Source organism: Gorilla gorilla, chromosome 1 (assembly GCF_029281585.2).
Source record: "Gorilla gorilla gorilla isolate KB3781 chromosome 1, NHGRI_mGorGor1-v2.1_pri, whole genome shotgun sequence".
Classification (NCBI taxonomy): Eukaryota; Metazoa; Chordata; class Mammalia; order Primates; family Hominidae; genus Gorilla; species Gorilla gorilla.
In genome coordinates, this window is record NC_073224.2 from 50,939,650 (window position 1) to 50,965,391 (window position 25,742).

Genomic DNA, 25,742 nt, shown 5'->3' on the forward strand with positions numbered 1-25,742 from the left:
AAGGTGAGCATGGGAACACCCCTCTTTGATCCCACAAGGTGCGTCAGGGAAAGTTGGATTTCATTTAGTCCGGGATGGTGACATCTCTCCGCACGCTGCCACCAGGCTCAGTGGGTCAGAGGAAGTGAGGCTCCCCTCCTCTCCGACCTCAGGTGATGCGTGTGCGACCCCAGCCATGGGTCTGACCTCCTTTCGCTCCCGCCCGCCAGTCTCCACCCCTTTCAAGGCCGGGACTTTTTTAAGGCCGGATTCGTCAGGGGTGAGCCATTTGCTCAAGGAACGCGGAATCTGGAGGGAGCCTAAAGTGACGAGCCGGCGGGAGAAGCGCAAGGTAGGGACTGTTCTGTCCGGGTACCAAGCGGGAGGAGGGAGCACGCGGCTGGCTGCTTGAGCCCGGGGGTCAGAGGTGGCTGGCTGGCTGGCTCCACAGGGACGTTTACCGGTCTTCCCGAAGGCCAGAGGCTCCAAGGAAACATCCAGAGGCAGGAGAGGACGCGCACTGTCGCACACGCCTCTCAAAGTCTGCTGGGGCTCCGACGCGGCGCAGCGGGCCCGGGGGCGGTAGCACCACGCAGTGAGCCCGGGCAGCGGGCCCCTCGGACCCCGGGCCGATGGGCGCTGGGACCCGCGCGCTCCAGGCGCGTAGTGCCGGCTCCCGGTTCCCGTCACTCCTCCTACTGCGTTTCCCCGGCGCCCCGCCTCCTGGGCACGAAGCGAAGGAAGGGGGCCGGGCCGAGGTTGATCCCGCCCCCTCCCCAGTCTCTGGTTGGCTGCTACTGTTGTCCATCCGAGAATCTATTTTTTGATGGGGGGGGGTGCCACCCAGTCTGCCCCAGATCACGTTTGCCACCGGCAGCCAACCAGTTGGGCCCAAGTCCGCGGGCAAGAAGCGATTGGGGGCGCGTGAGCTCGGCCCCCCGGTACCCCGTCCGGGTGCCCCCCCGCCGGGCCCGAAGCGATATATCCTGCCCTCCCCGGCCACCTCCCCCGCGTGGAAGCGGAGCGGCGGCCTCGCTGTAACGCAGAAGCGAAATGTAGCGAGCCGGGTGTCGCGGCTGGAGGCTCGCCTTGGCTGGGGGTGTGGGGGGGCACGCCGGGGGCCAAGGAGGACTGTCGAGGAGGAGTGATGAGAAGAGGGGGTGCCCTGCACCCCCCGAGACCACGGGCCACGCTGCCACTCGCCAGGCGCCCCCCTTCCTCCCAAGCGAGGGGCAGGTCAGTCCTGTGGGGTCCTGGGGCGGGGAGGGGGTGGTGGAGGGCGGGAGTCCTGGCGCGCAGCGCATTTGCTGAATCTGAGTGGTGGAGAGACTGAGGAGGCCACCCAGTTACTTTCTCTCCCTTCTCGGGGTTGGGGATACTAAAATGGGTCTTTTTTGTCCCCGCCTGGGAGGAGGGGATAGGGCGTCCTGGTTCACTTTTGCTTCTTTCGTCCCAGGGCCTTAGGCCTGTCTGAAGTCTCTTTACAGGGGGAGTGGTGAGGGAGGACTGGCTTCCCCTCCTGGGAGCCCCCTCTCAGGTTCAGTGGCCTGCCAGGAACACAGGAGGGAGGCGGGGGTGTCAGCTTTTAGCGGACTCAGAAACTTTTCTGGCATAGGGGCACTGGACTCAGAGGTTTCCTCCTGGATCTCTGGTGAGGGAGTTTGAAAGAACCACAGTACTGTGTTTAAGGAGATTGGAAAAGGGAGTCCTGGTGGGTGACTGAATTGATAGAGGAAACAGTTCTCCTGGGCCAGTTCCTGGGGTTTGATACCTCCTTTTTACTAAACTGAACTTGACTAATTGTGTGTGTTTGGAATACTTAAGGACCTGTTCCTCTTACCTGGTGGAACTCTCTTTAAATTTATTTTTTACGAATAAGAGCTCTTCTGGTGAAATGGAATAGGATGGGAGTCCATGAGGAATTAGGAAGCCTGGGGATTCCTTTAGGCAGAGAAGTGGAGCCATTACAGCTAAAGAGATGCATTTGGAGCAAGTGCATATTGGCTTACGGTGCTTTGGTTTTTGTTTTGGGTTTTTTTTATTGCTACTTTTGTTTTTTTGTTTTTGTTTCTAAGAATTCCACTATATCCAACTCTCAGTAACCCTGGGGAACAGGAGGAGCCTAATTAACTGAAATGCGTGGGTAATAAGCAATCGTTTTATGCTCTGTCCCTTCTAACTGAGATAACTCCCTTGTCCTATCTGACAAGCTCACAGGGCCAAGAGCAGGGGGAGACGGGGAGAGACAGAGGCCTGGATCCGAGTCAGCTGTCTGAGCTCTTTGTAACACTGTTGACTCTCAAGGGCAGGAGTGGGTAGGCCTCTGGCTCTTGGCCTTGGTCTGGCAGGCTTGCCCCACTGCCCAGGGAGTCCTCCTAGCTTTGTTTTGTTTTCTCAGAAGCTAGAACGATCTGGGGTCTGGGGGACTTCACTCAGCAATCAGTTTCTCCCTATTTCTTTGCCCCGTGTGGCTGTCTTTCTGTTGCTGTCTTGTGATGATAAGCAGTCACTTTATACAGGGGTGGCTGTGTGGCAGGGAGTTTGTGACTTAATTTGTAACTGAACCCCACTTAAATAATGCAGGGTTCTTAATGGGCATTCAAGAAGGGGTCTTGCTGAGGACATACCTACCCACCCCCAGTTGCTGAGGAAACAGTGCAGAGGGCTCCTGCACAGCATCTTCCCAATCCCAGGCTGGTCACATCTCGTTGCTGGTGACCACGGTGGTGATCCCCCAGGAGGGTTGCTGGTGGGGAGGATGGCGGGGATAGCTCCTGCTGAGCCTCCAGATGGAGCAGTGCAGGACTGAGTAATTTTTGCGGAAAAAGGGAGGCAAATAGCAAACTCTATAACTATATGATGAACTCCTAACTGCCTTGGGGGGAAATTCTCCCAGTACGAGCTGTCCTTTGCTATAGCGTAATGTTCTTTTTCTTTTCTTTCTCCTTCCCACATAAGGTGTTCCACACTGATTCTCGTGACTTTAAGGACCAGGGATTTGAAAAGGTATTAGCTCTTCCCAGGAAGAGAGGAAGTTTCTGGAAGAGAAGGGAAAGACGGCAGACGCTGCGCTGGGACCAGCAGAGCCTGAGGAGCTGTGGGAAGCTGACAGAGCCCAGCCAAAGGAGCGGGAAAGAGCCGCAGCCCCAGGCTGGCACTGTGTTCTGAAAGATTTGAACTCAAGCTGCTTTTTACGGAAGAGGGGCCACTTCAGAGGGCACCCCAGAATTTGGTTGAGCTCTTCTACTCTGGATGCCCCCTGCTCTGAGGAGCCTGCCGCTGAGAACCAAAGAAGATAAGAGGACAGATACTTTTTCTTCAAGCACAGAGCTGGTGGGTTGGAGTCAGGCATCTGCACCCCTAGTGGCTGTCTGGTGAGGAATTTCTTGTTTCTTCCCAGCTTGCGGCTTCAGTGCTTGATGGGGCTGCCTGTTGGTGGATCAGTTTTTGCAGTGCCTGGTAGGAGTGGAGAGCCGTGGGAAGAGGTCCCGCGGCGCCCAAGCCTGGGTTCACCCCAAGACTAAGTTCTTTCCCAAGTTACAGAAGGAGAGAGAAAGCAAAAAGAAGAGAGGAAAGTTCTCCCTTCCCCTCCTCCCTGCCTGTCATGTCCTCTAAGCCAGAGCCGAAGGACGTCCACCAACTGAACGGGACTGGCCCTTCTGCCTCTCCCTGCTCTTCAGATGGCCCGGGGAGAGAGCCCTTGGCTGGGACCTCAGAGTTCCTGGGGCCTGATGGGGCTGGGGTAGAGGTGGTGATTGAGTCTCGGGCCAACGCCAAGGGGGTTCGGGAGGAGGACGCCCTGCTGGAGAACGGGAGCCAGAGCAACGAAAGTGACGACGTCAGCACAGACCGTGGCCCTGCGCCACCTTCCCCGCTCAAGGAGACCTCCTTTTCCATTGGGCTGCAAGTACTGTTTCCATTCCTCCTGGCAGGCTTTGGGACCGTGGCTGCCGGCATGGTGTTGGACATCGTGCAGGTAGGACCTGAGTAGGGCAGCTCTTGACTGTGAGCCCAGGGCCACCTTTGCCTGCTGGGAAACTTGGAACTTCCTCTCTACCTCCCTGTCAGAAGTGGCTGCTGCTTCCTAGAATACTGTTTCCCTTTGGATCATGTCCTCGGTTTCTTCTTGGTCTAGTTCCTTTCTACAGAAGCCTCAAGGAAACCGAGTAGCCCCGGGGAGATCAGGGCAGTATTGCTAAATAGAAACAGAATTGGCTCCCGAGCTCAGGCTTGGGAGAGGAGAGATGGAACAGGGTCGTTGCTTGCCATCTCTCCCAAGCAGTCCTGCCGAGCCCAGCTCAGTGGGAGACATTTACAAGGGTCTCCTCTTTATGCCTTTTCTCCCCTGCATTTGGGGTTTCAAGGATACCCATAGTAGAAAGCTCAGTTTCAAGCCTCTCCTCCATCCCCCTACTGGGCAGGAATTTGTTCAGCTGCCAAGAGGGTCTCAAATTAAGTAGGAAGGCTCTTGAAGGCATTTTGTGTTGCTTATCTTCCTGTAACCTTGGCATAATCCCCTTGAGGGGTGGGGGTGGGCACTTGCTGTCTGATGCATGATTTGGAGATTTGCTATAACAAGACCCAAATGTGCTAATTATCTGCTGTAAATGGGGACAAAATGTAACTAGGCCTGGGCAGAACTGTCTCTCCTCTTTGCTCCTCACCTGTCATTCTGAACCTGCCCTGGGCAAAGAGGGTTCTTTTTGAGGACATTGGGTAGAATGAAGGATGAGAGTCGGTGGGACATGGAAGCTAAGAGCCAGAGATGTGCCGTGTTAATTTATTGTGAGTCAGGACTTATGAAGAACCTCCAGGTCCAAGAGATAAAGTTTTGTTTTTAGATAAAAGTTTTTTAGGCACAGTGTGGCATACCAAACTTTTTGAAGGTGCTGGGTTTACCTAAGTAATTCAGCAATGTGTATCAAATTCCTGCTGAATGCTGGCCTCTGTCCTAGGTACTCAGAGAAATATTAATACCAAGGCAGGAGGAGATCTGGCCTTTGCTTTTTGGGACCCCCAGTGTTCCCTGACTGTGATATCTCCCAGAAGGACACGAAGCTTAGCATCACCTTCCCTGTGCCAAGCCAACCCTACAGACCATAGTGATATAGAGTCCTGCTGGTAGGTCTCACCATGCCTGTGTCCTGGGAGACTGAAGGGGGTTGGTTCTTGATAGTGTGTGCACATGGAGAACTTTGACTTGAGCCCTTCAGGGGAATCCTGCACCTTTGGTTGCTCATGAGAGTGCTGTTTAAGTCATGCCAAAGTGCCTTGCACTGCCTCCCCTTTCCCCAAAACTGTTATCTTGAAGGTTGTTCCTACATGGAGGTTGGGAAGCCAGGCTGGAGCTTTGGGTTCCTCCCGCTAGTGGCTGCTCCTCCCCCTAGGGCCGGGACTGGGACAGTAGGAGGAGGAGAAAGAGACCAGGGTAACATTTTTCTCCACCTCTTCTATTCCTTTCCTGTGGCCTCAGTTCTCATTCTTGAAGTTGTTGCATTCTGGTTTGATACCTAGAAAGGGTTGCAGAGCCAGGGTCCGGAGGTGAACTGAAGAGGGTTGTCTTATTTTCTAGATAATAATAATGGTAGTGGGGAAGCATTTGGGGGGCTCTTTGGTAGGCCCATGAGGTAGGATCCATAATCATCTCCATTTTGTAGGTAGGGAACTTGTAGCTTAGAGGGATTAGGTAACTTGTCCCTGGTCATCTGACCCTAGAGCCCACACCACTAACCCTTGTGGCCTTCGCCATGGCCATGGTTCACCAGTTGGTTAAAAACTTGGAGAGGGGGCCGAGCTCAGTGGCTCATGCCTGTAATCCTAGCACTTTGGGAGGTCAAGACGGGCGGATCACCTGAGGTCAGGAGTTTGAGACCAGTCTGACCAACACGGTGAAACCCCGTCTCTACTAAAAATACAGAAAATTAGCTGGGCATGGTGGCAGGCACCTGTAGTCCCAGCTACTTGGAAGCTGAGGCAAGAGAATCATTTGAGCCCGAGAAGTGGAGGCTGCAGTGAGCCAAGATCGTGCCACTGCTCTCCAGCCTGGGTGACAGAGCGAGACTCCAACTCAAAAAAAAAAAACTCTGGCTGGGCATGGTGGCTTATGCCTGTAATCCCAGCACTTTTGGAGGCTGAGGCAGGAGGATCGCTTGAAGCCAGGAGTTCAAGACCAGCCTGGGCAACAAAGTGAGACCTTGTCTCTACCAAAAAAAAAAAATAGGCATGGTGGCATTCTCTTATAATTCCAGCACTTTGAGAGGCTGAGATAGGAGTGATCACTTGAGCCCAGGAGTTTGAAGTCGCAATGAGCTATGATTGTACCACTGCACTCCAGCCTCAGCAACAGAGCCAAATGCTGTCTCAAAAAAAAAAAAAAAAAAAAAGACTCTACGAGGAGCCTATTTTCTTTGTCTTTCCTTGAAGAACTGGGTGGATTAGAATCTGGATTAATTAGCGTTATCTTCTGAAGTGAGCAAGAATAAAAGTTCTTAGATGGGGTAGGGAGGGACCCCCGCATACACACCACACCCCTACCCATCCCACACACTTAGATTCCAAAGTTTCTGATGTGTTGCCCCATCCCCACTCCAGGCCCATGAGCTGGAGACATTGAGAGGCCTGGGTAGGGAACCTTTGGAGCTGCTCTCAGTGTGGCACCTCAGCTCACCTCAGAGCTAGGGTCCACTTGGTGTGGATGACAATGGCAGGTTTGTCCATGTCCTCCTCCCCCAGCCTTCCTGTTACAGCTAGGCTGGAGCAGGCCCTGCAGATGGCAACAGTGAGATGGCAGGAGGGGGTGAGTGCAGAGGGACCGAGACATGGGACCACAGGGAGATTGTTATTCCACATCCACGGGAGTAAAAAGGGGACTGACAATCTCAGATTCAGGAAGAGTGGGATGGTTTCTAAGGATTCACACCTATATTACCCCTTCATAAGCTAAGATGGACTTCAGTAAGAGAATCTGAAAGTGCCCCAAGACCATGGGGCCATCTGGAGAAGCTGGCTATGGAGTGTCCCCAGCATCTTGGAGCAACTGAGCAGGAGTCCATGTTGGGCCTGGTTCAGATGTCTGCTTGGTCCAGGGCCCCCATCTTTCCTTGCTGCTGTAGAAAACTTGGTTTCTTTTTCACCAACGCGATGCAAAAAAATAAAAATAAAAAGTTGAATTTTAATTTTAATTTAAAAGAAAAAGAAAACCCACTCTCTTCCTAGAAGGGTCATTTCTGCCTCCTCTTATCTGCCCTCCTGTAAATGTGCACAGCAGCATCTGCAGTGCAATAAGGGGCTGGTGCTGGCCCAAAGTAGGAAAAGGATAAATGGACCTCCATCTGCTCTAACTTCCCAACCATGGCTGAAAGTTCCTGCAGCATCTGGAAGGGAAGCAGGCTGGGGCCTGGTGTTGGCTTCTGAAGGGGGTTGGGATATGGGAGCCTCCTCACTGCAGGAGCCTTGTGCCCATCTGCCCAGTTTGGTCCTAGGCTGCTCCGGATGTCTCACTCCCTTTATCTGTCAGCCTTTGTGAGGGATGGGGTGACAGGAAGTAGTGTGCCCATCTGCACTTTAATTCCCAGCTAGGTTAAGACAGGTCCTTATTTTAACTCACTACTCACCTGCTAAGGATCTCGAACAAAGTAGATCCTGCTGTGTATACAGAAGTCTACAACGATGAAAGTGCATGGCAAGCGTGGCCTTGGGGAAGTAGAGTGGGAAGGAAGTATTCCTCCTGTGCCTGGCCTGCTCCTGTGGCCGCAGCATCCCTGGGCAGGACACTCTTATCTGCTTCACTTGACCACCCATTCTGCTTTTCCCATCTCTGTCCCCTGCCTGCTGTCAGGGATGCATTTGCTTTGCTCCTGCTTTGTACTGCACCGTATATCCAGGTGTTGCCCTAAAGCCCTTTCCTGGACACCTAGAGGATGCCTCTTGGAAAAGCCTCAGACAGGTGAAGCCTGGGGTTACTGTAATCTCATCTGACCCAGTCCTTACTCTAAAAGATCAGCTCCAGCCCAGCTTCTCCCACAGGAGCCCAGATTCTCCCACAGCCTGGAGCCTAAAGCTTGTATCTGGGAATTTAAGTCTTCTTAATGTCTCGATTCCTGGCTCTGACTTTCTTCCCCGCTGCTACCCTCCTGAGGTGGCTCAGGCCAGAACCCTTGAAGGCAGGTGGGGGTCAGTGTATGAGCTTGGATTGGAGTAGGTGAAGGATGGAAGAGGCGCATTGGAAGGGCAAGGAAGAGGTACTGGCAGGACCACTGAGGATCGAGACTTAAAGTGATTGCTGTGCCTCAGGATTCATTTTGGCTATGGGGGAGGCAGTTTATTCCCTCACCTGCAGAATACCAGGGATCCATGAGCCCCTCACACCAAGGTTAGAGAGGGAAAGAGATGAGGAGCTGCATTTCTGAGAAGCAGTTAAAATCTAGATGCTCCGCTCACCTCCAAGCAGGGCAGCACTTCCTGGAACGTGCCCTTTTTCATCCCCATCAGAGCAGGAAGGTGTGGGTGGCTGCTTGGCAGACGGGTGTGACTTCAGGGGCAGATACTCCTAGCCTGGATGAACAGGATTGGGCTGAATTTGGCCAAAGGAGGAAGAAGAGCTACTCACTGTCTGCCCCTGCCCATCCTGTCTACTCCTAACCTCAGGGCCACCTTGATTCCTGGGCTGGTTCCATATCTCCAGCCTCCAGCATCTCTTTCCAGAGTCCTATGCATGCCCATGTGTCAGAGGCTTTCTGCCTGAGCTGCAGCTTTGAGAGGGTTTGTGGGTGAAGAAAGTATGTGTGTAGGAATTGGCTTCTCTGACCCAAGTGCCAACTCGGGGCTTTGCTGGCCTGGGGTCAGGTCGTGTGAGGTTCCAGGCTATATTCTGTAAGAGTCGGGAAGACTTTTGCATAGGGGCTGTTACTGTGACTGCTCCATCTCCTTGCCTGTCTGTCTCTTATCCCACTGCTCCTAAAACTCCATACTTTGTAGGTCCTCCTGTAGCTATAAGGAGAGGGTGCATTGTGCTGGGAGGTAGAGAGATTTGGGGTGCTTATGGTGGCAACCAGAGGAACTTAGCTGAGCTTTATACATTTTTCTTAAATAGTAATAAAAGCACGCAATATTCATTACAAACAGCTCAGAAAACATTGCTTGCATACATGTGGAGTCTTCTTCTGGGCTTTTTCTTTCTATGAGTACATGTACATTACATACACCTACCTGCAGAAGTGAGATTTTCATGGAGCTGGCAGCTTGGAAGCAGGGTGGAGCTGGTGTTTTGGGGTGAAGATGAGCTCTGAGGCTGTGCTCTGAGAGGAGCTTTGAAAGCCCACAAGGGAGGGGAGAAGAGGGGGATTTTTCCCCTCTCTGGAGCTGGTTTGGGAGGAAGCAGGAGGCGAAGCAGAGCAAGGCCAGACTGCAGAGAGCTGGAGCCTCAGTGGTATGTACCAGCCGTGTCCAAGAGTAACAGTCCCCAAGTTGCTCCAGGGCAGGTGGGGCTCACTGGGGCTGCCTTCTCTCTGGGGGGAGTCTTAGGGTGGGAAGGGATTCACCTCCCTTCAGTGTTTGGAGAGGGCTGGCTCATCCTTTGGCTGCCTGGAAGCCTAGTAACTGTTGTTGAGATGGGGGGCAGTCTCTTCCCCATAGTCCCTACGGTGGGGCTTCCCTAAGGAGAGTCCCAGGTCTTGGCCAGACCAGAAGCTCAGGCAAGCGTATGCTCCAGTCCCAGTGAAATGAGTCCTTCCCCAGGATCCTGTGAGGCCTCCCACCCCATTCACACAGGGAGAGCTCCGACAAGAAAAGAGAGGTTCTTGCCTTATAGGGCCACCCAGCGCCCAGCCTCTCCTGGGCTCAAGCCCTAGCCCCACCCCCTCTGATAGCCTTGCTTATCTTTTTGGTTATTGTGGTAAAAAATGCGTAACATAAAATTTACCATCTTAACCCTTTTTTAACTGTACTGTTCAATAGTACTACGTATATTCACCTCATCGTACAACAGATCTCCAGAACTCCTCATCTTCCCCAGCTGAAGCTCTGTACCTATTAACACTCACTCTTTTCCCTGCTCCCCCAGCCCCTTGCTTCCATCATTCTTCTTTCCGCCTCTATGAATTTGACTACTTAGGCTGGGCTCGGTGCCTCATACCTATAGTCCCAAGACTTTGGGAGGTCGAGGCGAGAGGATCCTTTGAGCCCAGGAGTTCGAGACCAGCCTGGGCAATATAGTGAAACCCCTGTCTCTACAAAAAATACAAAAATTAGCCAGGTGTGGTGGTGCATGCCTCTAGTCCCAACTACCTGAGAGACTGAGATGGGAGGATGGCTGGAGCCCGAAGCCATGATTGCACCACTGCACTCCAGCCTGGGTCACAGAGTGAGACCGTGTCTCAAGAAAAAAAAAAAAAAAAAAGAATTTGACTACTTTGGATACCTCAGATAAGTGTTTTTTATCTGAGTGTTTTATCATACAGTGTTTTTTATGACAAGAGTAATGTCCTCAAGCTTCATCCATGTGGTGGCATATGACAGGATTTCTTTCCTTTTTAAGGCTGAGAAATATTCCATGGTATGTATGTACCACACTTTGCATATTTTGTTTATCCATTCATTCCTTGATGGACATTTGGGTTGCTTCCACTTCTTGGTTATTACATATAGTGCTACTATGAACATGGGCATACTAATATATCTTCAAGACCTTGCTTTCTATTCTTTTGGATAAATATCCAGAAGTGGGATTGCTGGATCATGTGGTAGTTTTATTTTTAATTTTTTGAGGAACCACCATACTGTTTTTCATAGCAGCTGCACCATTTTATAGTCCCACCAAGAGTGCACAAGGGTTCCAATCTCCACATGCTTTTTTTTTTTCTTGAGACGGAGTCTTGCTCTGTCACCCAGGCTGGAGTGCAGTGGCACTGTCTCGGCTCACTGCAACCTCCCCCTCCCAAGTTCAAGCAATTCTTCTGCCTCAGCCTCCCCAGTAGCTGGGATTACAGGTGTGCGCCACCATTCCCGGCTAATTTTTGTGTTTTTAGTAGAAACAGGGTTTCACCATGTTTTCCAGGCTGGTCTCCAACTCCTGACCTCAAGTGATCCACTTTCCTTGGCCTCCCAAAGTGCTGGGATTACAGGCATGAGCCACTATGCCCAGCCCAAACTCTACATCCTTGCTAACACTGATTATTTTCTGGGTTTTTAAATAGTAACCATCCTAATGAGTGTGAGGTGATCTCTTACTAATCTACAGTATTGCTCAACTTTATTTTATCTATTTTATTTTATTTTATTTTATTTTATTTTATTTTATTTTATTTTATTTTATTTTATTTTATTTTATTTTATTTTATTTTATTTTATTTTATTTTATTTTATTTTATTTTATTTTATTTTATTTTATTTTATTTTATTTTATTTTATTTTATTTTATTTTATTTTTGAGACGGAGTTTCACTCTTATTGCCCAGGCTGGAGTGCAGTGGTGCAATCTTGGCTCACTGCAACCTCCACCTCTTGGGTTCAAGCGATTTTCCTGCCTCAGCCTCCCGAGTAGCTTGGGATTACAGGCATGTGCCACCACAGCCAGCTAATTTTTGTATTTTTAGTAGAGACGGGGTTTCTCCATGTTGGTCAGGCTGGTCTCAAACTCCTGGCCTCAGGTGATCTGCCCGCCTCGGCCTCCCAAAGTGCTGGGATTATAGGCGTGAGCCACTGCGCTCGGCCACTGCTCATCTTTAACGACAGAGTGTGGGTGTTGGAATTGCCTTGAAAGACCATCTGATCTGCTCCCTGAATTGAACATTTTTCAAGAGCTTGAGGCCCTTGTAACTTGTCTAAGGTGTCCAGCCGGTCTACGTGAGGAGGCGTACTGGGGAGATAAGCAGGGGGCCATCCCTGCTGTCTCCTGTAGGAGACCCAAGGCTCTTGGTCCAGTGCCCTTGCCAAACATAGTGCTTGGCCTCCCAGCCATGATACGCAGACCAACCCATATATATCCGCCTGGCCTCCTGCCTCCTCCTCCCTCTCCAAACCTGGAGGCTTTCCATTCTTAAAACAAATAAAAGAAACCACCTACTCTGTTAGGGCCAGGGAGGGAGACACAATCCTAAACCTTTTTGCAAGTCCTCAGTTTCGATTGCAAGTAAAGTAGCTTTCAGATAGCCAGTCCTGGTTCCTGCAGTCCTCTTAGCACTAACTAGTGGAATACTGTCTGAACCCCAGTTTCCTCGTTCACAAAATGAGAATAAAAATAGCCCCTACCTTACTGGGTTGTTAAGATGATTAAAACAGAAAATACATGGAGAGCACTTAGCCTAGCACACAATCAGTCCTTAATAGATGTTAACCAAAGGCATTGGTAGGAGAGCCAGGATTGATTGTCTTGGGACTAGAACTCAGGTCTCCTGACTCCCGGTCCAGGGCTCTTCCTACAGGAGTACACTTGCTTCTCCTAGCTGAGAGATTGAGGAAGGTGTGTGGGGTAAGGCAGCGCACAGAGAAATAAAAAGCCTCTTGCAGGCCAGCATTCAGAGGTTTAGGGGCCACAGTCTTAATTCAGAGCCTGTTCAGAAGGAGAGTTGCTGTGGCTGAGGCCCAAAGCCCTTGGAGATAGAAACCAAACAAACTCTCTAATCTCCTCAGCCTTGGCCCCAGCCCCGTGGAGCCCAACTCTTCACAGCTGAGACAACAGAGAAACTGGACTGAAGGCAAAGGGGCCAGGGATTGCAATTTGAGGGGGGGATTGCAAAGGATTTCTGGGGTGTCAGGCAGCCCAGGGCAGCTCAGCTGTGTGGGTCCCCATTACCCTTCCCCACCCACCTCCAGGAAAACAGAAAAGGTAGGGCCAGACTGAGAGTCTCCCAACCGGCAGAGACCCTCTCCATCTCCCTGGTTCTGGGTGGCAGGAAGGGGGGTTGTGTTGTTTGAAGAATCATGGGCTTGGTTTGGTTCCAAGGTTCTTGGAGGAAAGGTGGCTGGCGTGCTCACTCCCTGCTGATTCTATTTCCTCCTCAAGCCCCTGATCTCAGACTACCTGTTGAACCTCAATGCCCGCCCTTTGGGGCACTGAAATTCCTGGGTTCTGTTTTCACCTCGTAGCACTGGGAAGTCTTCCAGAAGGTGACAGAGGTCTTCATCCTAGTGCCTGCGCTGCTGGGGCTCAAAGGGAACCTGGAAATGACCCTGGCATCAAGGCTTTCCACTGCAGTGAGTGTCCTGGCTGGGAGGAGTGGGGCACAGAGAGGACTCTGGGCAGCACAGAGCCAGAGACTGGGAGAGGGCTATGAGCCCTTCTCCACTGCCCAGGCCTGGAGTGTGGGGCTGGGGTGGGAAGGGAGGGCCTGGCTGGGAAGGTGTAGGGAGATCCCAGGCTGGGTGTCCTGCTCCTGGGCAGGGGCTCCCTGCCCAAAGTGGTTCCCAGGCTTGGTTTCTGGATGTCCCAGCCACCCCTGGACTCCTGCCCCACCCCCTACCTCTCAACCACCTCGTGACTGTTTGTGCAGCTTTGACAGGCAGGCATCATGCTGGTTCCTCCACCCGCACAGATGGGGGCCTCCTCTGATCTCCAGCCCTGCTTTGCAGCTGGGCGGGAGCAGAGCCAGGCCCTCCCAGCACCCCCAGCCCCCTAGCCATCCCATTCCATTTACCCATGGCAGCTTGCTCTTCTTTAAGGGAACAGACAGAGAGGAGCTGCTCGTCATTCCTACCTCCCGCAGTTGTGAGCCGTGACGATTCCGGGCCTGAACAGATACAGGGCCCTGGGCTGGAGGTGGGAGATGATAAAACTCAGGAGGCCAGGGATCTCCCTGCAGGGTCAAGAGTCTAGAGAAGGTGACAGACAGAAGTGGCATCCAACTTAACCGACGCTGACTTGCCATACCCGACTTCTGGCCCATGCCACCGACTCCTTCCCAAATACTCTTGGAGCCTCAGTCCTGCACCAGCAGCTGACCTTTCCTTCCCTGGGATAGCAGGCTGGCTTCAGAGTCAGGGACTGGGTTGTTCTGACCCATGCAGGAATGGGCTGCCCAGATAAGCAGGGAAAAGGATAGAATTTGCCTCTGCTCAGCTGGTGTCCTGAGAGGAAGAGAGGCGACTGCCTAGGGGACCCCCTTCCCACCCTACACCCAGCTGCAGGAGCTCAGCTTTAGCTCCTTCCCTCTCGCCTCAGTTTCCCTGATCCTGCTTCACCTTTCCGGGACTGTCAAGTCCTGCTCTCAGAGTCTTAGGCCACATGTACTGCCTCATGATCTAGGCAGGAGCCTAATGGATGGAGCTTCAGGCCTTTTCCAGCCTGGAGCTCCAGCCCCTTGCCCTCCCTTTCCCAGGCCAACATTGGACACATGGACACACCCAAGGAGCTCTGGCGGATGATCACTGGGAACATGGCCCTCATCCAGGTAAGAAGGCAGGGACCAGAGAGGTTGGGCTAAGCTTCCCCTTAGTCAGGAATCTCCAAAAGTCTTAGGTCAGCCCCAGCAGGCTCCTGAGTGTATCTCCAGTATCCCACTGAGCTGGCTTCCCCCAGAGTAGCTCTAGGAGGTAACTAGGTTACCCAGGAAAACGCCCAAGATGAGGAGGGCCCAGCATCACCCATTCTGGTTCTCATTTTTTGGTGGTGCAGGTGCCTTTGAGTCCCAGCAGATCCTGGCAATATGAGCAGACTCAGGAGTGCTGAGATGTCCTGTGCCACTGCTGTCCCATCTCCCCATGAGACCACACAGGTTCAGACTGGGAGCCTTCCCCCTTGAGGCCCAGGCCTTGACTCTGGGTGGAAGGCTCCGGCTCTGTTGAACCTCACTCCCATCCCCAGAGGCACACTCATTCAGCCAGTAACATGTTCTGGGCTCCTGCAGAGTGCACTGCCCAGTACTAGTGTCTGGTGTGAACCTAAATAAATAAAGACATCCTTCCAGCCTGGGAGGACTGGACCATGCAGTCCAGCCTGCCTCCTGGGGCTACTGCCAGCCAGGAAGAGGTCTGCCCAGATGCTTATGACCTCAGCTTAGGAAGCCCACTGCTCTCAGGGCGTTCTGAGTTACCACTCCTGTCCCTAGGTGCAGGCCACGGTGGTGGGCTTCCTGGCGTCCATCGCAGCCGTCGTCTTTGGCTGGATCCCTGATGGCCACTTCAGTATTCCGCACGCCTTCCTGCTCTGTGCTAGCAGCGTGGCCACAGCCTTCATTGCCTCCCTGGTACTGGGTAAGGAAGGGAGGGCATAGAGGAGTAAGGAGTGCTGCCCCAGAGAACACTGCACCTGGCACTTCCACTCTCTCTTTTTGTTTGTTGAGACTCCTTTATCTCTTCTCACCCTGCCTGCCTCTCTTCCCACTTCCTCACCAGGTATGATCATGATTGGAGTCATCATTGGCTCTCGCAAGATTGGGATCAACCCAGACAACGTGGCCACACCCATTGCTGCCAGCCTGGGCGACCTCATCACCTTGGCGCTGCTCTCAGGCATCAGCTGGGGACTCTACCTGGAACTGAGTGAGCCACCAAGAGTGTGGCTTGGGTGGAGTCCTGGGTGGGGTTGGGAGAGATGGTAGTAGTTTGCAAATATGCAAGAGTTTCTTCTGTGTTCTTAAACTATTTGGTTTGAACACAGGTTGTAATAATTCCTGATCTTAGAGATTTGAAGCTAAGTACTGATCTCAAATTCAAGCAGGCATCAGGGGCAGGGGAAAAGTATCAGAAGTATATTCCTGTGTGGTCCTGCAGATTCTTACTTCTCTTGGAGGGATGAGGTGGAAAGGGTAAAGGAAAGGAACCAGAGGCTGGGATCTGCTTGCAAAATGAAGAAGCAGGTGGGAGATGGTGTTTTCTGGGATCCAATCAAGAGACCTAGAGTCTCTGTCCTCTGGTCTCTGTCCCTAATTGGTTCAGTGCCTGGCTAGCTCTCTCCCTTGGTTTCCTCATCCATAAAATGGAAAAGGCTTGTCCCATCTACCTCCTGAGCTGCCAGTGAAGATCAAATGGGGTAATGTGTTTACTGGCATTTAGTGTAGTCTTGCTATTGATCTGTTGGGACATTTTCAGGCTGAGCCAGGGAGAAACTTGGGGTAGGGAAACACAGTGCTTATCTCCTTCTGACCTCTGCCCTCTCAGATCACTGGCGATACATCTACCCACTGGTGTGTGCTTTCTTTGTGGCCCTGCTGCCTGTCTGGGTGGTGCTGGCCCGACGAAGTCCAGCCACAAGGGAGGTGTTGTACTCGGGCTGGGAGCCTGTTATCATTGCCATGGCCATCAGCAGGTAGGCTGGGGCCCTGAGTATCCGCTCCTACCCCACTCCAACCCTGCCATAGACTTCTTTTTAAACCCTGGAGAGAGGGGGTGGGGGTCAGACCCTAGAAATGTGTTCATTAGTGTTTCGGTCGCATGTCCTTCTGTTGAAAATGACAGAAACCATCTGAACTGGGTTTCATTCCAAGGCAGAATGTATTGGCCTGGAGAACCAAAAAGGCACAGTTGAATTCAGGGACATATGTAAGATCAGGACCCCAGTACTCTGTGACTCTCAGCTCTGCTCTTCTCTGTCATGGCCTACAGCCCAGGTTTATGCTTTTCTTACTCCTACCAATTCCAGTGGGAAGAGAGATTCTTCCCCCAACAGTTCCACAAAGTCCCAGAATAGAGTTCCACTGCTTCTCGTCTGGTGACATGATTATCTCCAAACCAGTCAGCGTGGCCTTGGGGCTGCAATCCTCTGATTGGATGGACCTGGAGCCTAGCTATCATTGAGGCATTGTCACCTGAGCCATAGTCACTGAGCTTGAGAGAGGTGGTTCCCTGTGGAGGAGCCCAGTGCTATCACCAGAAAGGGAAGTAAATGCTGAGTGGCCAGAACAACAGAGGTCCTCAGAGGCAGATGGTCCTGCAGGCTGCTCCTCCGGCCAACTTAGAGGGCAGGTACAGGAGGTGGTTGCCTGACCCAGTACCACCAGCTTGTTCTGGAGTCACTGTGCCCAGTCAGAATGTTATGAGCAGCACCTAATCCTGTCAAGGGAGGCAAGGACTGGATGGTGAGGAACTCCTGAGAGCCATGGTGCTTCCCTTCATCTCCAAGGATAGGTGGGCCTGGACCTCTCATCCCAGAGACTAAGGCAGAACCCTTCAGTGGTCTTTGCGTCATTTTGTCTTTATGTCTCTATAGTGTGGGAGGCCTCATCTTGGACAAGACTGTCTCAGACCCCAACTTTGCTGGGATGGCTGTCTTCACGCCTGTGATTAATGGTGAGGTCTGGGCATCAGCTATCAGAGGGCAGGGCTGGGGGAAGGAAAGGGACAGGAGAAGAGGACTTAAGGGGTTGGTTTCTGTATCAGTCAGGGTTCCAGCAGACGAAAATCTAGCTCAGATGGTTCAAGACCTTAATGAAGGGACTGCTTACAGAGGTGGGAGCAGAGTAAAAGGACAGATAAGGGATGTTGAGGCACCCAGAGATTAGCAGCAATGGGAAGCCTCTACTCCTAAAGGGTCAAGGGGAGTATCTTAGTCCATTATCTGTTGCTAGAACAGAATACTTGAAACTGGCTCATTTATAACGAAAAGAAGTTTATTTAGCTCACAGTTCTGGAAGCTGGGAAGTTCAAGATTGAGCAGCTGCTTCTAGTGAGGGCCTCATGCTGCATCCAAACATCCAAATGGAGAAACAGAAGGAAAACTGGGCATGTGCAAAATGGGCAAAACAAGAGAGGCAAACCTCGCTTTATGACAACCCACTCTCATGGGAACTATACCTTTCCCAAGAAAGACATTAATCCATCTTAATAACCTATTCACTCTTAAAGGCACCACCTCCCACCACTACATTTGGGGACCAAGCCACAACATGAGTTTTGATGGGGACAAACTATATTCAAACCATAGTAACGAGGGAATAGCATTATAGGAGTCCAGTGAAAGCTCTGTCTTTGCCCCCAACATGGGGAAGCCAATGCTGAAAAGCAGGGAGGGATTGGGAAAGAAATACCTGATCTCTCTCTCCACCTGCCCTCTGGTTGCCTGCTGTTGCCTCCCACTGAACAAACACAGTGGAAGCAGCCAGCAAAGGAGACTGGGTAATGCAGTCCGTGGAGACCAGTCCCCCAGAACTCAGAGCAAGGCTGAGAAGAGCAGGGAGCAGGTTGGGATGTGAGGGCAACAGAGAAATCAGCACAGGTCCTGGCGAAGATACCAGATTCCAGAGTTTGGAGCTCAAACCTGATCCTTGAAACTGGTTACCAGAATCAGCATATGACCATAGGATGCCTGGGTCTGCTCAGAGCATTGGAGAGGGGGTGAGGCAAGGCAGGGCTTCATCCCCTCAGCTGTGTAGGAAGGCAGGTGCCCATGCTCTACTGGTGGAGAAGTCAGGCTCTCTGAGTCTGCAGATCTGCACGTATCCTTTCCAGCACTGTCACAGCTTTGCCAGGGGAACATGGAACTGCTGCATCTCCATAGAGGGGAGGATGGGGGAGGCTGGAAGATGCCCTGGAAGCAGGGGTCTTTGTCTTCCTTCTTAGTGCCTTACTCTTCTTTTGGGGACTGGTGAATGGGTGATGCCCACATAGACCCTAAATTAAGACAGAGGACAGTGCCTCTATAGATAGAAGACAAAGAGTGAGAAGATCATTTTGTTCCCACTCCTCCCCCTGACCTCTGTCTGTGTCTAAGCCCGTATGTGTCTCTGCAGGTGTTGGGGGCAATCTGGTGGCAGTGCAGGCCAGCCGCATCTCCACCTTCCTGCACATGAATGGAATGCCCGGAGAGAACTCTGAGCAAGCTCCTCGCCGCTGTCCCAGTCCTTGTACCACCTTCTTCAGCCCTGGTAACGGCAGATTCCCAGCCTCCCAGCCCTGGGGGGAGTGGGCCTACTGTCAGTGAGCTTCACTTAAGAGACAGCTGGGGCCCAGATCCACAGGTTCTCCTTCTCTGCTGGGCTGTGCCAGCTGTTCTGAAGGGCAGAGCCCAGGCAGGAGGGCTGTCTTTTCCTGGAGCACCCTAGGGGTTGGAGACCACAGGATGCAGAAGTAGAGACATTCATCTGTCTGTTGCCCTGGGGTATGGTGCCATCCCTCCTGACTTTGAAAGGCCTTCTGGGGCCAGGTCTTCTCCTCCCCTCCTCTTTACACCCTCTTTTCCCCAATTCCAGATGTGAATTCTCGCTCAGCCCGGGTCCTCTTCCTCCTCGTGGTCCCAGGACACCTGGTGTTCCTCTACACCATCAGCTGTATGCAGGGCGGGCACACCACCCTCACACTCATCTTCATCATCTTCTATATGACAGCTGCACTGCTCCAGGTACAAAGTGGCAGGAGCAGGGGCGTGGGAAGGAGCCAGGATGCCCTGCAGGGATGGGAGAGGAGGCCAGACTTGGCCTCTTAGACACTCAACCTCCTCTTTCTCTGTGTCGGGGCAGCTGATAAACACCAGACAAGGGTGCAGGAGAACAGATGGTAGTTCCAGTAGAGTCACCAACATGCTGTGTGACTTTGACCCTGTTCTTTTACTACCCTGATCCTCAGCGATACAGTTGTAAATTGAGAGGAATGGACCAGGGGTGGTAGTTTTCATGCAGGTGGTTGTAGGATGCTGAGCCTGTGGGGTTTGCATGCCAACCCCATCTGGCCACAGAGCTCCACGTGGCTCTGTTTTGTATGTTGAGCTTTCTCAAGAAATTCATTTGCATAAAGCATCCCATAGCTTGAAAAACTGTCAAAACCACTGCACTAGATAATCTGTCGGATCCTGTGTAGCCTTGCCATTCCATAATACCATGACACTTTCTCCCTTCTTGTATTATTACATTGTAAAAGCTTTTTATTTTGAAATCATTACAGATTTGTAAGAAGTTCTCAAAAAAAGGTTCAGAAATCCCATATACCATTACCCAATTTCCCTCCATGGGAAAATAATATTTTGCATAACTTTAGGACAGTATCAAAATCAGGAAATTAGCATTGATGCAATCCGCACTGCTTATTCAGATTGCACCAGTTTTACATGCACTCGTGTGTGTGTGTGTGTGTGTGTGTGTGTGTGTGTGTGTGTGTGTGTGTGTTCGTTCTATGCAGTTTTTATCACAAGTGGAGATTTGTGTGACCACCACTATAACCAAAATACAGAAAACTGTTTCATCACCACAAGGCTCCCTTATGCTATCCCTTTACAGCTAGGTCCACCCTTATTATTACATTTTAAATTTTTATAGGTTTGATTTTTGAACAGTCACATAGTTCAAAAATGTTTTAAGGTTCATAGTGAAACCTCAGTGAAAAGTCTTCTTTTCTGTCCTCTTCTTCACAGCCATCTGTTTCTCTCCTTCACAGACCATCAGTATTATCCCTTTCTTGTGTGTCCTTCAAACCTATTCTATATTTATAAAAGTAAACATATATTTTTCTTATTATCTTCCTCTTTTTTACATACATGTGGTATACTGTACACACTGTCTGCACCCTGCATTTTTCATTTAAGTTTATCTTTGAGATCATTCCATATCAATACATAAAGAGAACAACACCCTGATTTTCTTACAGCTCCATCATATTCTGTGATACACAGACCATAATTTTATTTCGCCAGTCCTGTATTGATTAACACCTATCCCTCCAGCCCCCTCACCCCCAGCTTTAGAAAGGTTGTGTTCGGACATCTTGGCAGGGGCGGGGCTGAGAATCAGCCATATGCTGTTGCCCTGCAGCAGTTAGCCAAGCTGCCACATTCCGTTGCTAGTGGGTTCCAGTGCAGCACGTGGTGGGAAGGTGGGGGTGGATATGCCAGGGGTCTGTGGTGGAGGTTTTCAGCTCATCCCTTGGCCTGAATTGGAAAGGATGAGCCTCAGTGCCATCACCCATGATGAATACCCTGGAGACACTCTTGCCTCTGCTGTCCTCTCTAGATCTGTGGAGGGCCAGAGCATGACACTTGATCCCCTGTAAAGGCTCTTATTGATCCCTTTGCCACCTCCTCCCAGCTGTGTGTCCTGGGGCCTGCTCAAGAAGCTGGAATGTGAGGACAGCTGCTACCATTCCCTTCCTAGGACATGTCCCAAAGGCCTCCTGGCCATGCTCTTTATTTGGGACCCTTCTGCAGCTGCTGGAAAGGGTGTGAAGTTATGGAAGGTAGGGGAGCCAAGGCCGTGGTAGCACAAGACAGCTGTGTGCAGAGCAAGGGAGAATGTGAAGAGTCACCTCTGGCTTCCTTGGAGAGAGGGCAGGATTCTCTCAGGCAGAGCCTAAAATTTAAAAAAAAAAAAGAGAGAGGACAGGAGAGCAACCAAGATTGCCTAAAAATAGGTATCAGTTCTGGCTTCTGGATCCCTTAAGGGCTGTGGTTCCCGCATCTGGATCCCTTACGGCAGAATTTTCATACCACAGTATTTACAAAGTATAGTCAAGGGTAAAACCTCCCAGATGACTGACTGTATTGGAGCTTGACCGTCAGAATCCGTTTCATTCTCACGCAGATGCAGTCATTTAGGGAGCCCAAATGTCAGGCACTGTGCAGATTCTAGGAGATTCAGGCCTGCCCCACTGTGGTATTCTAGATCAAGGGCATCGCCAACTTAAAAGCACGTGTAAATCTTGTTAAATGCGGACTCTGACTCAAGAGGCCCAGAGATTTTGCATTTCTAACAAGCACCCAGCTGTTGTTGATGCTGCTGGTCCTGGGCCCACTAGCGAGATTCTGATCTGAGTCATTCTTAATTATCTGTATTAATAGAAAGTAAGCAAGAACACAGATAAAATCAGAGCCACAGATCATGTCAAATGTATTTTGAATTGGTATGCATTGTCTGCTTTATATTAATATTGAGGTGACTTATTTACAATTCAACTTTATTAGGACTAATGTTAAAATAAACTTGCATTCTTTGAGCCCAAACAATGGAAAAGAAATGGAATGAAAAGCCACAACAACAGAATGAAAAGGGTCAGGAGGAAGCCAGCTTGGGATGATCATCTGTTACTTAAGACAACCGCCAGCAGCAGCTTCAAACACTATCCTTATACCACTCTGTCTAGAGAAGACATCCCTTTAGGAAAAGCTGACTCCAACAGCCAGCCCCCTGCCACGCTCCTGGAAAGGCCAACATGGCAGGAATTGGAGTGACCCCAGAATGAGGTGACCCAGAGTTAGAGGCAAGAGGGCTGAGTTTCTGCAACGAGTAGGATTTAGGTCAGGAAGTTCCTTGTTTGGTAAACTTGGGAGCAGAATATAATGCTGATGTGGGTGACCCTGGGTCGTAGCAGCATCTTCCTTTCTAAAGAGCTCTCATTGTGTCTGTTGTCTGCTCAAAGTGGTAATTGTGGGGTGGAGAAACACAGAGAGGTTGCTGGGGTGGAAAGAGGAAGATTAAAAAGTAAGGATTGTGGCCAGCCAAGCCTTGTGATGCACTGAATGGGTCTGATCATGTGGCCTCTGGCTCCCCCTGGAGAGAGAGGATGGCTATAGGCTGGGCCCTTTTGTCTCCCCAGGTGCTGATTCTCCTGTACATCGCAGACTGGATGGTGCACTGGATGTGGGGCCGGGGCCTGGACCCGGACAACTTCTCCATCCCATACTTGACTGCTCTGGGGGACCTGCTTGGCACTGGGCTCCTAGCACTCAGCTTCCATGTTCTCTGGCTCATAGGGGACCGAGACACGGATGTTGGGGACTAGCTTGGTCACTCAACATTTTCCCCATCCCTCTGCACTTTCTATTTGAAATTTTTCTTTTGTTCCCCTGTCCCTCCTCCACCCCACACTCCCACCTCTTTCTAGGACTTCACTTTGATACCAAATTCTCATTATTTTCAATGGGAATTTTTATACATTGAGCCAAGTTTGTATAGCAAGAATTTGGGAAACACAGATGGCCTGAGATAAGCAGTACAAGTAGGTTTTTGAGACAATCACCAAGTGCAGTTTCATGGTGGGTGCCTCCAGGTGATGTGGACTGGGGCAGGGGAGTTTTGTCTGGAATCTGGGGACATGGGGTTTGGCTTTAGCAACCTGTCTTGGCCCTAATGAGAAACCCTTTGTAAGTGGGCTCTGCTGGATTTTTGGTTTTGTTTTCTTTTTATCTGTTTTGTTTTATTTTTGGTTTTGGTTGAACAGAGGGACAGAAGAATAAGTAACACTCCCAAACACAGACGTACTTTTGTAGAAGTGGACCAACTTCAAAGCTCTGGACAGGAGACAGCTGCTCTAGGCCTCTGTGATCCCAGCTCTGTTCTCTTGCCCTCTGGACCTAAGCGTTCCCACTCGCAGAAAGAGTAAGGTGGACTGACTTTTCAATTTGTGCACATGCCTCTTGTTCAATGGCCTGGTCAACATCAACAACCCCTCCCTCTGATCATTTCCAGTTGATTGTCATATCCATGAAAAAATGGAACAGTGCACTCTTCTTCCTGTTGACCCATGTCCACCTATAGGTTCCCCAAAATCCACATTCTCCCTGGGCCCAGATGACTTTGTCTACCTGGGCCCAGATTCTTTGTCTCTCTTCAACCTTCATCTCAAATTGTCTCTAAGCACTACCTTCCCCAGAGCTTGCCAGGTTGGGTTTTGAGATTAGGGACAGGTCATGGGTATGTGGAGAATGGTTTGGAGGTTGAGGACAACCACAGGTGTCTCATTGCTGCCATTTCTCCTGAGGACATAATCACTTGGTCACCTTGGACCCTGTCACTTCCTAAAATTACTCATTCTGTCATGCCATAGAGGTCAGTTTTCCTCTTTCTTGGCTTCTACCCACAAACACTCACCAATCATTTATTCGTTCATTTAGCAAATATGCAGCCTCTGCAAGATGAGCTCTTCTGCAGACAAGCATGGTCTGAAACATTCTTTGAGCAATATTTATTGAGTGCCTACTATGTGTTAGGTACTGTGCCAGGCACTGATAAGCCAGTGGTAAGGGAAACACAGCTCTAACCTCACCTCATTCTCCAGGTTACAAAGGCCATGTGCCCCTTTGAATCTGGCAGAGAAAGTTTCCTCGTTGTAAGTATTTGCATCTACTTCAAGCCAGATTCTTCTGCCTCTTTCTCCTTTCCAGACCCCTACTCTGTGCAGTGCTGACCACAGCTAGAGCCACCGCCCCATTGCTCAACCAGTATTTATTTCCCTAAACGACCCTTCCTCACATTCCCTTCCCTCCACCTCTCCTTACCAAGCACCCAAAAGAGGATTTAGAACTAGCAAGGTAGACATCATCTGGTTGTTTCTACTTTTCTCTGCCTAGCACAAAATTGGGAGAAAACTGGAGCCTCCATCTGCAGTCACACGTGTACAGATCTGGGGATTTGGATGTAGGCTTTTTCTAACTTCTCTCTCAGAAGCTTCCACAGAAACCCTTCCATCTGTAGCCTCAAGGGCCCACCTCCAAGGGAAGGCTTAGGCAATGATCCTGTTTCTACCAACACTGCACCTTATCCCAGGAACCTGCCCTAGACCTCCAGAGGCCATATTTTCTCTCCCTCCATTTCTACCCAGACCTCCAGGCCTCCTTCTGGAATCATAGAGCCGTAGAATTGGAAGGAATTTTAGAAGTTTTCTAGTTGGAGTTATGTCCAACAGAATTCATTAACACCAGCCTGGGCTTGTTTTTCCTCCTCCCTCTGGGCTTTTTTCATCTTTTCCTCCACCTCAAAAAATACTTACACACAGATTCTTCTCGTACAGGCATCAAAACCAACTCCTCTGCCCCTAAGGCTGTGTCCCTGTGGTCTCCAGCCACCCCTACCCCAGTCACTCGCCCCTTCCTCATCTCTGGAATTTGGCCAGGCAGTCCCAGAAGACTCTGGAGTGACCTCCTTTGCCTAAAAAGCAGACAGATAGGCATGCCCCAGGCCCTGAGTGTGAGCAGAGGAGGACTGTAGGGTGAGAGGGAAAGAAAATGAAGGTGACTTTCATGGAAGTTTCATTTCTTTTCCCCGATTGTACCAACTGCATGTACTTTTGGCCTGGCTGCAAGGAGCAATATTGGTTTACTCTCGTATCCTTAAAAAGTTACAGAACTGTGTCTTAAGAGAATTATTTATAGTTACTATAACTGAATTGACAAATGTCAACTTAACTGATAAATTATATTTGGTAAAATAAAGAGGACGTTTATTTAGATGGTTGGTGTTTCCTGTATGTCTCATCAAAAAGCAGCTTCAACTGTTGTCTTGGGCCCCTCTGTAGGCCTTATCCTCTCCTCAATTAGGAGTAGAAAGGGGCCAAAGTGTGACAAGAAATGAAACATCTCGGCTGGCTGTGGTGACTCACGCCTGTAATCCCAGCACTTTGGGAGGCCGAGGCGGCGGATCACAAGCTCAAGAGATCGAGACAATCCTGGTCAACATGATGAAACCCCGTCTCTACTAAAAATACAAAAATTAGTCAGGTGTGGTGGCGGGGTGCCTGTAGTCCCAGCTACTCAGGAGGCTGAGGCAGGAGAACCACTTGAGCCCAGGAGGCGGAGGTTGCAGTGAACCAAGATCGCACCACTGCACTCCAGCCTGGCAACAGAACGAGACTCCATCTCAAAAAAAAAGAAACATCTCTAAAATGCAGAGATTGTGTGATAGAAAATACAGCATCGCCAGACACAGTGGCTCATGCCTGTAATCCCAGCACTGTGGGAGGCTGAGAGGGGTGGATCACCTGAGGTCAGGAGTTCGAGACCATCTTGGCCAACATGGTGAAACCCTGTCTCCACAAAAATTAGCTGGGCGTGGTGGCGGGCGCCTGTAATCCCAGCTACTTGGGAGGCTGAGGCAAGAGAATCACTTGAACCCAGGAGGTGGAGGTTGCAGTGAGCT

General features: G+C 50.7%; 1 protein-coding gene across 3 annotated transcripts; it reads left to right on the top strand.

Annotated features, from left to right (window-relative positions):
• Positions 1-237: 237 nt before the first annotated feature.
• Positions 238-25,054, top strand: SLC41A1 (solute carrier family 41 member 1). Of its 3 annotated transcripts, none has more exons than XM_019029707.4 (11): positions 238-331; positions 2,938-3,955; positions 13,063-13,170; positions 14,292-14,363; positions 15,021-15,165; positions 15,307-15,453; positions 16,072-16,219; positions 17,120-17,199; positions 18,639-18,773; positions 19,098-19,246; positions 22,426-25,054. In XM_019029707.4, the coding sequence occupies exons 2-11, from the start codon at positions 3,584-3,586 to the stop codon at positions 22,609-22,611; spliced, it is 1,542 nt and encodes a 513-aa protein (XP_018885252.1). In that variant the 5' UTR covers positions 238-331; positions 2,938-3,583; the 3' UTR covers positions 22,612-25,054. The 3 variants fall into 3 exon arrangements, with proteins under 3 accessions (XP_018885252.1, XP_018885247.1, XP_063565130.1); XM_019029702.4 differs by lacking the exon at positions 238-331 and adding an exon at positions 709-1,215; XM_063709060.1 differs by lacking the exons at positions 238-331; positions 13,063-13,170 and adding an exon at positions 818-1,215.
• Positions 25,055-25,742: the final 688 nt, after the last annotated feature.